At 39.6% G+C, this 12,639-nt stretch overlaps 2 protein-coding genes across 5 annotated transcripts; both read left to right on the top strand.

The window, feature by feature from the left end:
* The first annotated feature begins 205 nt into the window (after positions 1-205).
* Positions 206-5,476, top strand: LOC115629185 (protein flightless-1). The gene is made up of 5 exons (XM_030525569.1): positions 206-305; positions 533-2,231; positions 2,578-4,030; positions 4,094-4,244; positions 4,793-5,476. The coding sequence occupies exons 1-5, from the start codon at positions 252-254 to the stop codon at positions 5,201-5,203; spliced, it is 3,768 nt and encodes a 1,255-aa protein (XP_030381429.1). The 5' UTR covers positions 206-251; the 3' UTR covers positions 5,204-5,476.
* A 318-nt stretch (positions 5,477-5,794) lies between these two features.
* On the top strand, positions 5,795-11,869 carry LOC115629110. 4 transcript variants are annotated; one of them, XM_030525436.1, is made up of 5 exons: positions 5,795-6,353; positions 6,413-7,375; positions 7,775-8,746; positions 9,002-9,202; positions 10,906-11,869. In XM_030525436.1, exons 1-4 carry the CDS (start codon positions 6,173-6,175, stop codon positions 9,073-9,075), a joined length of 2,190 nt encoding a protein of 729 aa, XP_030381296.1. In that variant the 5' UTR covers positions 5,795-6,172; the 3' UTR covers positions 9,076-9,202; positions 10,906-11,869. The 4 variants fall into 4 exon arrangements, with proteins under 4 accessions (XP_030381296.1, XP_030381295.1, XP_030381297.1 ...); XM_030525435.1 differs by having other exon boundaries at positions 10,900-11,869; XM_030525437.1 differs by lacking the exon at positions 10,906-11,869 and having other exon boundaries at positions 7,775-8,760; positions 9,002-9,050.
* The last annotated feature ends 770 nt before the right edge of the window (positions 11,870-12,639 follow it).

The following is a 12,639-nucleotide window of genomic DNA, read 5'->3' as shown; positions in this document are numbered from 1 at the left end:
ATCAAATTGTACCGTTTTTATATAGAGCACAAAAAGCCGATGGTCGTGGGTGGATGCGTCAGAATAAATATGCGGATCAGTGTACACGTTGATAAACGCACTGTGACGCAGATATTATCGATAGTTAAAAAAACTGACAAAGCAATCATGAAAAAAGCTATCGTTACTATCGATACCTTTGTTGCTTTATGAAGCACCAGCAACAACAAGGGTAGCAGTAATTCTATTTGCATCGCGACACATTCCTTGCAATGAGTGTTTTACCGTTTGTACGCGGTATTGACTTTACAAAAAATGATTTCAGCGTAAGTGTTTATTGTTAAAATTTAATGCCGGATTCAGTACAGCTGTCGCTCAGTGTGCTGGGTTGAAGTACAATACCATTATAAAGTTGCAACTTAGTAAAGTGTGACAGCTGGAATTCGTCATCATGGATTGTGGGCTCTTCGAAGCCATGACGCTACGCTTATGCCGTTTGCACAAAGCATGTTTGTGTAGAAGTTACCACTTAACATATTTGTTGTTGTTCCAGAAAACATTCCCCAACTCAATGCGGCAAATGTCGCGGGTGCAATGGCTGAACTTGGATCGCACACAATTGCAAGAGATACCGGAGGAACTGGGTCACCTACAAAAGCTTGAACATCTTTCACTCAATCATAATAATCTAGATAAGCTGTTTGGTGAGCTGACAGAACTAGCATGTTTGCGCTCCCTGGATTTGCGACACAATCACCTAAAAAACAGTGGCATTCCACCGGAGCTGTTTCTTTTGGAGGAGTTGACCACCTTGGATTTGTCGCACAACAACTTAAAGGAAGTGCCGGAAGGCTTGGAACGTGCCAAGAATTTAATTGTGCTTAATTTAAGCCACAATCAAATTGAAACCATTCCAGCACCGCTTTTTATACATTTGACCGATTTGATTTTCCTTGATCTATCACACAATCGCTTGGAGACACTGCCACCACAAACACGTCGCCTTGTCAATCTGAAAACTCTTGATTTGTCTAACAATCCATTGGAGCTATTTCAGTTGCGTCAGCTGCCATCGCTGCAAAATTTAGAGGTTCTAAGTATGAGTAATACACAGCGCACATTACTTAATTTTCCTACTACGCTGGATAGCCTGGCAAATCTGTCCGAATTGGATTTGTCTCATAACTCGCTACCTAAAGTTCCCGACTGTGTCTATAATGTAGCTACATTGATACGTCTTAATCTGAGCGATAATGAGATTAATGAGCTAAGTGCCAGCATTGAATTTTGGCAGCGTTTGGAATCGTTGAATGTTTCGAGAAACCAACTTACTACTCTGCCCCCGGCCCTATGCAAGCTTCCTAAGTTAAGGCGTCTCTTTGTCAACGATAATAAGTTAAATTTCGAAGGTATACCCTCCGGCATTGGCAAATTGGGCACATTGGAGGTTTTCTCGGCGGCAAATAATTTATTGGAGATGGTGCCTGAAGGATTGTGCCGTTGTGGCGCTCTGAAGGAACTGAATCTGAGTTCTAATCGGCTCATCACATTACCCGATGCCATACACTTGCTCGAAGGATTAGATCAATTAGACTTGCGCAACAATCCGGAGTTGGTGATGCCACCAAAGCCCAGCGAGGCGAGCAAAACTACTAGTCTGGAATTTTATAACATCGACTTTTCCTTGCAAACGCAATTGCGTCTCGCTGGAGCTGCAGTGCCACCTTCCATGCCAGTGGCATCAACGCCTAAAGATGCGACGGCACGAAAAATTCGGCTGCGGCGAGGGCCACGCGCTGAGGGAGGTGATCAGGATGCAGCAAAGGTTCTGAAGGGCATGAAAGACGTGGCCAACGATAAACAGCAGGCTGATCGTTCGCTTAATGATGTGAGTGATGGTCGACCTGAGTCACTGAAGCCAAAGCGTTGGGATGAATCGTTAGAAAAACCACAGTTGGATTACTCAAAGTTTTTTGAAAAGGAAGATGGCCAGCTCCCAGGTCTAACCATATGGGAAATTGAAAATTTCTTGCCAAATAAAATCGAAGAGGTGGTCCATGGCAAATTCTACGAGGGCGATTGCTATATTGTTCTTAAGACCAAGTATGATGAATTGGGCACACTCACTTGGGAGATTTACTTTTGGATTGGCAACGAGGCGACATTGGACAAACGCGCCTGTGCGGCCATACATGCGGTCAATCTCAGAAACTATTTGGGCGCCCGATGTCGCACAATACGCGAAGAACAAGGTAAGTTTTTGTTGCAGCTTAAAATAGTCATTACAAATAATTTCCAACGTAAATAAGCTTTGTCTTAATGTCCGATTAATAAATATGTTAATTGGCTTGTTTTCAAGACTGCCTGACGTACTGTTCGTAGTGTGGGTACATTGATGTAAATATTTATGAACATGGAAATTCAAAACTGAACGGGGAAAGGTTATATTGTTTTGGTGAGCAAGTAAGACGGGGAGAATGATACTATAAACCAATTAGGACATTATGGTAGCCGCGGCCATAGCTCAGAATTTTCTCAATTTTTATACTATTACGGATTTTTGTTTGTTTTGTAAATCTGTTATTTTCATTTTTCCAGGCGATGAATCGGAAGAGTTTCTGGGGCTCTTCGAAACTGAAGTGATTTATATTGAAGGAGGTCGTACTGCTACAGGTTTTTATACAATCGAGGAGATGATACATACAACACGTCTGTATTTAGTGCATGCATATGGCGCTACAATTCATCTGGAACCTGTTACCGTCAAGCTAGAATCGTTGGATCCACGTCATGCCTTCGTTTTAGATCTAGGCACACGCATACACATTTGGCTGGGCAAGCATTCAAAGAACACTCTCAACTCAAAGGCACGTTTAATGGCTGAGAAAATCAATAAGACAGAGCGCAAAAATAAATGCGAGATATTTGTTGATCATCAAGGCGCGGAAAGTGAAGAGTTCTGGCAGGGTCTTGAGGTGAAACCAGAAGTAGGTGCTACATACATATTTCTGGAGCACGTGGATGCAGATTATACGCCCGCCCAGCCTCGTCTCTATCAAGTGCAATTGGGCATGGGTTACCTAGAGCTGCCACAAGTGGAGTTGCCTGATCAAAAGCTGACGCACACGCTCCTTAATAGCAAGCATGTATACATACTAGACTGTTATACAGACCTGTTTGTGTGGTTTGGCAAAAAGTCCACACGATTAGTGAGAGCAGCAGCAGTTAAATTATCTCGTGAGTTGTTCAATATGATGGAGCGACCTGACTGTGCACTTGTTATGCGTGTGCCTGAGGGTAACGAGATGCAAATCTTTCGCACTAAATTCATTGGCTGGGACGAAGTCATGGCTGTTGATTTTACGCGCACCGCAAATTCGGTGGCCAAAACGGGAGCAAATTTAACGAGATGGGCACGTCAACAGGAAACGCGCACCGATCTTGCAGCGCTGTTCATGCCACGCCAGAGTGCAATGCCCCTCAGCGAGGCCGAACAATTGGAAGAGGAATGGAACTATGATCTTGAAATGATGGAGGCATTCGTTTTGGAGAATAAAAAGTTTGTGCGCTTACCAGAGGAGGAATTGGGTCATTTCTATACTGGTGAATGTTACGTGTTTCTCTGCCGTTATTGCATACCCGCCGATGAGGCAGAACCGGAGGGTGAGGAGCAGCGGGACGATAATAAGCCATCATCACAACAGCCCCTGCCTGAGGATGAAATCCAATGTGTTGTCTACTTTTGGCAGGGACGCAATGCTGGCAACATGGGTTGGCTGACATTTACGTTTACGCTCCAAAAAAAATTTAAGGCGATGTTTGGTGAAGAACTCGAAGTTATGCGTATCTTTCAGCAGCAAGAGAACCTCAAGTTTATGTCACATTTTAAACGTAAATTCATCATACACACAGGCAAGCGTAAGGACAAAGCTAAAACACCAGATGGGAAAGCTGCTGTGGAGTTTTTCCACCTGCGTTCAAATGGCGGGGCGTTAACCACCCGTCTTATACAAATACAGCCAGATGCGTCGCTACTTAATTCAGCATTCTGGTGAGTGAAATATTAAGAAACTTCTTCAGATGTTTAGCTGTAACTCCGAATATAATTACACAGCTACATACTTCATGTGCCATTTGAAACCAAGGATGAATCACAATCAGGTATTGTTTATGTCTGGTTGGGCAGCAAGGCATGCAATGAAGAGGCCAAATTGGTCCAGGAAATTGCCGAGGAAATGTTTAATAGTCCTTGGGTTAGTCTTCAGGTGAGTCACAGAACAAAACATTTTTGTTTTTAAAATAATAAGCATTTTTAAGTTTTTGTTTTCGTAAAATTTAGAAATATCCAGAACTCATCTTAGTTCTGATGGCATGGGATGATTCATATGGCTACTCAATTTTTGATTCCTAATTTTTCAGTTTTCAGTTTCGACAAGTTACGAATAGTTGAAAATTGTATATTTATATATTTACTAGGGGGTTCCGCTTCTTGCTTTCTTCCTTTGTCAATACGATTAATTTAGTCAAGTAATTGACACCTTCCACTCAGAAAACCATACTCAAAGAGAAAACGGTATATTAGTTTTGTTCGAATGAATGTAACGCACAGATCAGCATGACATTGACGAGTCGATTTAGCCCGGTCTGTCTGTCCATATGAACACTTAGATTTTAGATACTATAAGAGCTAGACACAACATTTTGCACTCAGGTGCCTTATATGTGTACGTTGTGCAAGTTCTTTTTAATGCATAGTGCAATATTTTTTCCATAGTATTTTAACTAAAGCCAATCCTTTTGAATTTCTCTTTAGATTCTTAATGAGGGCGATGAACCTGAGAATTTCTTCTGGGTGGCGTTGGGCGGATGCAAACCACACGATACTGATGCCGAATATATGAAATATACACGATTATTTCGCTGTTCAAATGAGCGTGGTTATTATACAGTGGCTGAAAAATGTGCCGATTTTTGTCAAGATGATTTGGCTGACGATGATATAATGATTCTCGATAATGGCGAGCATGTGTTCCTTTGGATGGGCCCACGCTGTAGCGAGGTGGAGGTAAAATTGGCTTACAAATCTGCACAAGTTTACATACAGCATATGCGTATCAAACAGCCGGAGAGGCCACGCAAGCTTTTCCTCACTATGAAAAACAAAGAATCGCGACGATTTACCAAATGTTTTCATGGCTGGAGTGCGTTCAAAGAGTATATCTAAAGAAACGTGTGGAATTTTTTTATATAACATGACAATTTTTAATTGCTACGCACATATTTGCACATATACATAGTAAACCTTTCACGTCTTACTTTTATACTTACATATACATACATATACATATATGTATACCTATACCTACAATGCCGGCTAATAACAGAAGCTGAATAACTCAACCATCCCGACAGTATATAAAAAGTAATCGTTTTATTTATAACCAATGTACCATTTTTTATGTATTTTATATAAAACTGTATGTATTTATGTAATGAGCAAGCGTTTTTTGGATTTTTAGTTATAATTTAAAGTCAGAATTGCATTAAAGATAACACAAATAAAAAAAATTAATATATAACAAGAAACAAATCTGAATATTATTTGCTTTATAAGTGCAAGAATAAAGCCATGAAGGAAATACGTTTATTAATTGCAAAATCTTGTTTTGAAGAAAACGCGCTCAGAATCCCCTAATCGCCAATCTGGCAGCTTTGCCCATTATTTATCAAACATCGATAGGTAAGCGATAAATATCGATAGAATTAATTTCACATGCCGCAACGGCGTCTGCTCGGATTTTTATGCACAATTTTTCTCAATGGAAAAGTGCGTTAGCGCAACAAAGCGCACGTAAATAAGAATATAAATGAAGTGAAATAGTCGCGCCAAATCGTCTAGAATTGTAGTTTGCATACCACTCTCAGTGTTTTTCTGTGTTTTGGATTCCTTTTTGGTGTGATTTAACAATTTGCGAAGGGGTCCTGTTGTGACTGGAAAGAGTAGCTTAGGCAGCTTGCCTCGGCTCGCTAGCAATTTCTAGTATGTAGAAGTGTAGTTTGAGTAAAACTTCATTTGGAGGGAAAAACACAATAATATAGCAGCGCTATACAACTAGAACCTGAAAGTATTAGGCACAATTTGGAAACGCGCGCATGCAACAAGCGCCTGTTAAATTCTCTCCAAACTATAGGTATGGATCTGTTTGATATAGTACGAGCGGCGCCGCCGCCGGCAAACATTCGCGAAGAGCCTCAATCTGCTCAGGACGATCGGTTGCCCTCGCCAGTGGCACCCTCTCCAGTGGCGCCATCGCCAGTGGCACCATCACCAATACCATCAAATGGGTCCTGCTCACCCATACATAACAAAGCTGGTAAGCTCAAAGATAATATTACAAATGTACTTAGTAAACTAATCAATTTATTTATTCAGAAGGCATAAACGATCCAGCAGGTGCAGGCATTAACACAGCCTCCTTTTTGGATAGTGATGACGAGTCGCATCCATCACATCAGCTTCCGCCGCCAAAGACAAAGGCGGAGCAAAAAATGTTTGTCGATAATTTACTGCCGTCCGGTGAGAATAGCCAGAAAGTTTTTGAAATTAAAACTTGCACTGTGCGTATTAAACGCCTGACCGAGGAGGAAATCGCCAAACACACAAATCCACACCTTGCTAAAAGGCAATACTACTCCCGCAAGTCGCATGCCAGCGATGATTCAGATGAATCGCCACCTAAGAAGCAGCACCGTACAAAGGTGCACATCAAAATGCCGCTGTCAGGCCTTTTCAATGGGGGTAAATCGTCGATTGGACGCATGCGTCCGCCTACTCCACCACCACGCTGGTCGAAATCTCCGAAGTCACTAAATTTGCTTAAATCATCAAAAATTCCAAGAGCTCAGTTTCATGCTAATGAATCTGAACTAAAACGTCGCTATGGATCAAGATTTTTTAACTGCTTGGTGCGCGTTAAGCGCGCTAAACTTCCTAAGAGCACAAATGCCAGAAGATCGCGCAAAAATAATTTGTCCGTTTCGTTTAGCGACTCGGTAGAAATACTTGGCAGCTCACGTGGACGCAAGACAACCAAAAGCTTGGAATCAATGTCAGTGCCCACACGTTTACAACGTGTTGATGCCACAGGAAATGTTTTGGAAGATATTGAGTTGACTGCAGACACTTTGCTTGAGTCACCGGTCAAGGGCAAGAGGGGCCGACCACCGGGCAGGGGTGTGTGCAATGGTGGCGCCGGCAAAGGTTCTAGCACCCCAGGAAAACGTGGTAAACTGAAGCGCCCGGCTCAGCGTGTTCCAGTTATCGGGTTGGCTAACTTGCGTATAGCCAATGAGGATTTGGTCAATGATGAAGAGGATGAAAACCAGGAATATATTGGTAAGGATGCTTTTAAACGTTTTATGTTAGCTTTTAGGATAAGGTACCATTTTTTTTGCAGGTCATTTCCCATAGGGAGAATTACAATTATTGTTTAAATTATTTTTATTTTTCATCATTCATGTTTAAATAAAACGGTACAAATAAACTAGAAAATTGATTGCTTAAAACGATGCACTATTCAATGGACCTTTTTGCATTACCAGTAGCTTTATTTATATATATATATATATATATATTTATCCCTCTTTCTATCTTCTTTATTTGTCAAGACTATTATTTTTTAGCTCATGGCCGAACAAATTCAAATTCATGTGAAGATGGTGTGTGTGTGCATTTTTGGAATTTGAAGACCATTAAGATATTTATAGTTACAGAAATATCACATCTATTTTACAGTGCCCAACGAAGTGCCGGAGTGTCATACAGCTGACGTACGTCGCGTGGCTACTTCCACCCCAACAAAGCGCTCCACCACTACTACTATAAGCGATAGTGAAGTAGAGCCCGAGCCGCCCCTTATTCCAAGTAACCAAAATACTGAAAAGCCGAGGAAGAAACTACATAAATTAAATCAAAAAGAAGAAACTGAATTGCTGGGCGAAAAAGAAACGGTAGAAGAAGACAAGACGCCGCCGTTAGGTGAGAGCTTGCTAGACAAAGGAGATCAGGTAAATGCGGAGCTCAAGTCCATAAGCGCAGCTGCGGAATCAAATCCAGAAGTGGAATCAGAAAATGTAAAGTCTGAGGGGCAATTTAATGTACAAAAACTACATGACAATATGAGTGACGAAGGCAAAAGTGATACTCTGGGCGAGAAAGTGTCCATCAAAGACGGGACACCGTTACAGGAAAAACAGGCCGATAACTCCGATAAAATTGTTACACCTTCACCAAAAGTTATGGAACCTGAAACTCTAGACCTAGAATTAGCAGTTGCTGCCGCAAATGCAGCAATGGAAGAGGTGTCTTCCGACACTTTGGAAATTCGCACCTCCCTTGAGGATGTGCGCGATCTGCATACGCCAACCTCACGTTCCAGCTCCCCCAAGAGGGTACAGCGCACACGTACCGAATCGGTGGAATCTGATGTAAGCTTTAAATCTGCTTCGGAGCTTACAAGTAGTGTATTTAATGGAAATAAATTGGATATAACATCCGAGCGTCTGCCCACAATAAACGATTTGCGGACGCCTTCAATAGCAACGACCACCACAACGAATGGTCAACAACCACTCAGTGACTCTAGCGCCTTGGGCACAACAACAACAGAAACATATAACAGCAGTGCTGTGCCCCCATACTCGCCGGTTGGCCAAATGTCTAGTATAGATGGTGATTTGGGCACCGAGCTGGGACCGTTGGAAAATGGTAGGTTTATGTTTGTAAGTTTCATATTTCGTTCTATCTCTAAAATCTACCCCTTGTACTTCATTTGTAAAATGCCTAAACATAATGACGTTTGAAGCTTAAAATCTATATACAACACTTGTATGCATAACTTGAGAGCTTATACATATGTGGTGTTGAATGGAATCATTATGATTAGGGTTACGTATAAACGGAGATATACCTTTCTCTTTTTTCTTTGAAAAATGATCATTTTTGTGTATTTCACATGTGCAGACGCCGATTTCCTAAATAGCACCACTTCAGCGACAGCCAACTTGGAAGATATTATTACCGCATTGAATTCTTAGGAAGGCACTACAAACAACACAACGAATACCACCACCTACAAATTTTTTGTTTGATTTATCATCTTGTTTTCTTGATTTGTCAAAAAGGCCCAAAATACACACAATCTATTGGAGCAGCGTTTTTAAGGTAAAGCAAACAATTTTTTGTATTTTCTATTACACAACTGGTGTTAAGCATGAATAATGTATGTACATACACACCATATTATTTACCATATGTTCTTATACATTGTGCGTACTCATAACGTGTATAGGACCTCTAATATAAACAAGAAAGGAATGGTAGAGTCAAGCGGGCCCAACTCTTAAATACCCTGTACCCATTCCCACCAACAAGAAACAAGAAAGGAATACTAAACCCTACCCACCCTAACCTACCCTACCCCTACCCACAAAAAAATTAATTAAAATTTTGTTAATAATTTAATTAAATATAAAATATACAACATATGCGTATGTATGTATGTATGCAGCTCAAAGTTGAAGCAAGGCAGCACTACAACAACAGCTGCGGGCAGAGCATGGGCAGCGATCTTATTTATGGCTATAACTTCCTTCGACATTGAGCGATCATGATGAAATTTGGCATACGGACACATAGGCACTAACTGGATGTAACTACTAAATTTGAAAAGTCGAGATTCCAAGAATTACGGAAGTTATAAAAAATCACAAATAGCGGGGGAGTGGGATATAAAAACACAAACTCGTCCTTTCTCGGACTTAGGAGTATGTGGATACTAAGTTTTGTTATTCTAGCTCTTGTATTTTCTGAGATCCTTGCGTTCAAACAGACGGACATGGCTATATCGACTCGTCTTGTTATCCTGATCAAGAATATATATACTTTGTGGGGTCTCCTTTCGTTCATACAGTCGGACGATCATCAAGAATACAGGATTCGCCATCTTTTATCTCTAAACATTGAATATCTTTGAAAATACACAACCAATTTTCAAGTATGAGATATTTTTATTTAATTTGGTTCTGTACAATTTCTTGAACTGAGGTTTTCAACACTGGTCTACTCAAGTCAATCGGTTCACTAATGACAAAGTTATTCAATATTTACATACCGACATAAAAGATGGCGCATACACATTTGGGGTCTGCCACAACTCCTTCGGTGTGCTACATGTTTACTTGCCCTAAACTAGCATACCCTTCCACCTTTTGTGGACAGTTAGATTGTTAGATAAAGCAGCTAACATTTAATTTTTAATCGTGTAGTGGGAATTTTCTTTTGAATATTACGTTTTTCATACATATGTATGCATTAACTGTGTAACTGTCCTTAAAAACGCCATTATGAATATAATTGCAAGCTAATATTCATTTAGCCTGCATATAGTATATCAGATAAGGATATGTAATTTTGTATTGGTTTCAACAATAATTAAAAAACAAGTGAAAAAGCTAAAATCGGGTGTCCCGACTTTGAAATACTCTATGTAGAGAGTATATTAGAATAATTATAAAAATTAAAAAAAGTAAGAATTAAAAAAAAATTTGTTGATCGATTTTACCTTTTTTGGTATTCGAAATACAAAAAATGAAACAAACTTGCGCAGCGTACACACATAAGGCATCTTTGTGGGAAATTTGGTGTCTTTATCTCTTATAGTCCCTGAGATCCAGGTGTTCATACGGACAGACAGACAGGACTAGATCGACTCGCCTTGTCACGCTGATCAAGAATATATACACCACGCCTCTTTCTGCCTGTTACATTTTCACCTCGCGCAAACCTAATATACTCTTGTACATTTCATGTACAGAGTATAACAAAATGGTTTCATTTAAATATATATTTATATTTATCAGTTACAGATACAGATACATCACCACCCATCGTGCGCACAGATACACATAAAGATATATGCGGAAAGACGTCGTAAGCTGTACAGTGGAAGGGCTTATGTGACTACATAAGTCATAGTGGCCGTTTGCTATGAAGACCAACATTCTTATCAGCTTCGATAAACAATGAATTCTTATAATCCATTGGTACGTTTCTAGTCGCGCCCTCTACTGGACATAAAGTTGCACATAAAATGAAACAAGCGAGAAATTTGCAAATAAGCGGTGCGAACATTTATATTGTATAAGTATTAATATAAGGATAAAGTTTTTTTTTGTATAACCCTCAAGCTTTTACAAATTATTTGTAACGGTCTTCACATATTTTTGTTATTAGATTAATTCAGTTTTAATTAGGTAACTGTATTCGCAATGCAAAAAATATAATTATCGTGTAAGAGCAAAATAAAAATAATTAAACGTAAGGACCGTCATGGAAGAAAAGCAAAGCAGAGCACATTTTTCATTTCCTTTTCGATGTTGATCGAATAAAATCGCCATTAAATTATCGTGAAACCACAATAAAATATGATATTTGGGGCAAGGCCGACACTTTTAAATTTTCAAGCCATCAAAATCAAAGTTACAGATGGTCCACTGTGCGGGTTAAAACTCAACATGAAGTCTGTACAAACTTGGATAAAGTTGGCCAATTTAGTATTTACGATAAAGCTTATTATATTTCTTAAACGCATAAACCATTTTTTAATTTTAGCTGAAAAATGAATTAAAATGACAAAACAACACATTAAATATTTGATTGTAAGAGATTTCAGAAGCATCACCTGCTGTTCGTTATTATTTACAAAAATCGATTGGTTAATAAGTAAATCGCAATTTTCATGTCAAAATGAAATGTATTAAGCATTAATTAACGTGTAATTATATTGTAAAAAAATTTAAATAAAATAAAATTAAATAAGAACATGCAGCACGGATTTACAGTTTTTTTGTTGTCAATGTTAGGTTCCACTGAAACCTATGAAATAGCTTAAAAATGAGAAAACATAAACTATTCCAGATGTTTGCATAAATAGTAACTTGAAATTGCCGTGCATAGCGCATGAAGGAGGCGTGGCAGACCCTACAAAGTACATATATTCTTGATCAGCATGACAAGACGAGTCGATCTAGCCTTGTCTGTCCGTATGAACACCTGGATCTCAGAGACTATAATAGCTAGAGACACCAAATTCTGCACAAAGATGCCTTCTGATTTTCCCCCTACTTCCCGATTTTTCGTTCGTGTAATCGCCTATGAGACCTAGGGACATCAAATTTTAGTCTCAGGTGCCTTATGTGAATACGCAGAAAATGTGTATTTTGGAATTTCCCTCCCTCCCCCATCTCAACCGCAATCACTGATTTTCCATAACTCCCGGGACTCTGGGAATTTTTCATTGAAATTCGGAATACATGAGATGTAATTGCCCATTTGAGTTCAAAATTCCAAGAATAACGGGAGTAATGGAAAATCATGAATAGCGGGGGAGTGGGGGGTGCATCGAAAGAAAAACTCAAACTAGTTCTTTCTCGGACTTTGATGAATCTGGATACCCAGTTTGGTAATTCTAGCTCTTGTACTTCTGAGAGTTTATACGGACATTGTTATATCGACTCATCTTGCCATCCTGATCAATAATAGATATACTTTGTAGGGTCCGTATTCTGTGTGTTACATACATTCGCACAAAACTTTTACCC

This window comes from Scaptodrosophila lebanonensis, unplaced genomic scaffold (genome assembly GCF_003285725.1).
Source record: "Scaptodrosophila lebanonensis strain 11010-0011.00,11010-0021.00 unplaced genomic scaffold, SlebRS2 tig00000136-arrow-arrow-pilon, whole genome shotgun sequence".
NCBI classification, from domain to species: Eukaryota; Metazoa; Arthropoda; class Insecta; order Diptera; family Drosophilidae; genus Scaptodrosophila; species Scaptodrosophila lebanonensis.
Note: the sequence above shows the minus strand (reverse complement) of the source record. Positions and strands in the feature narration are given on the sequence as shown.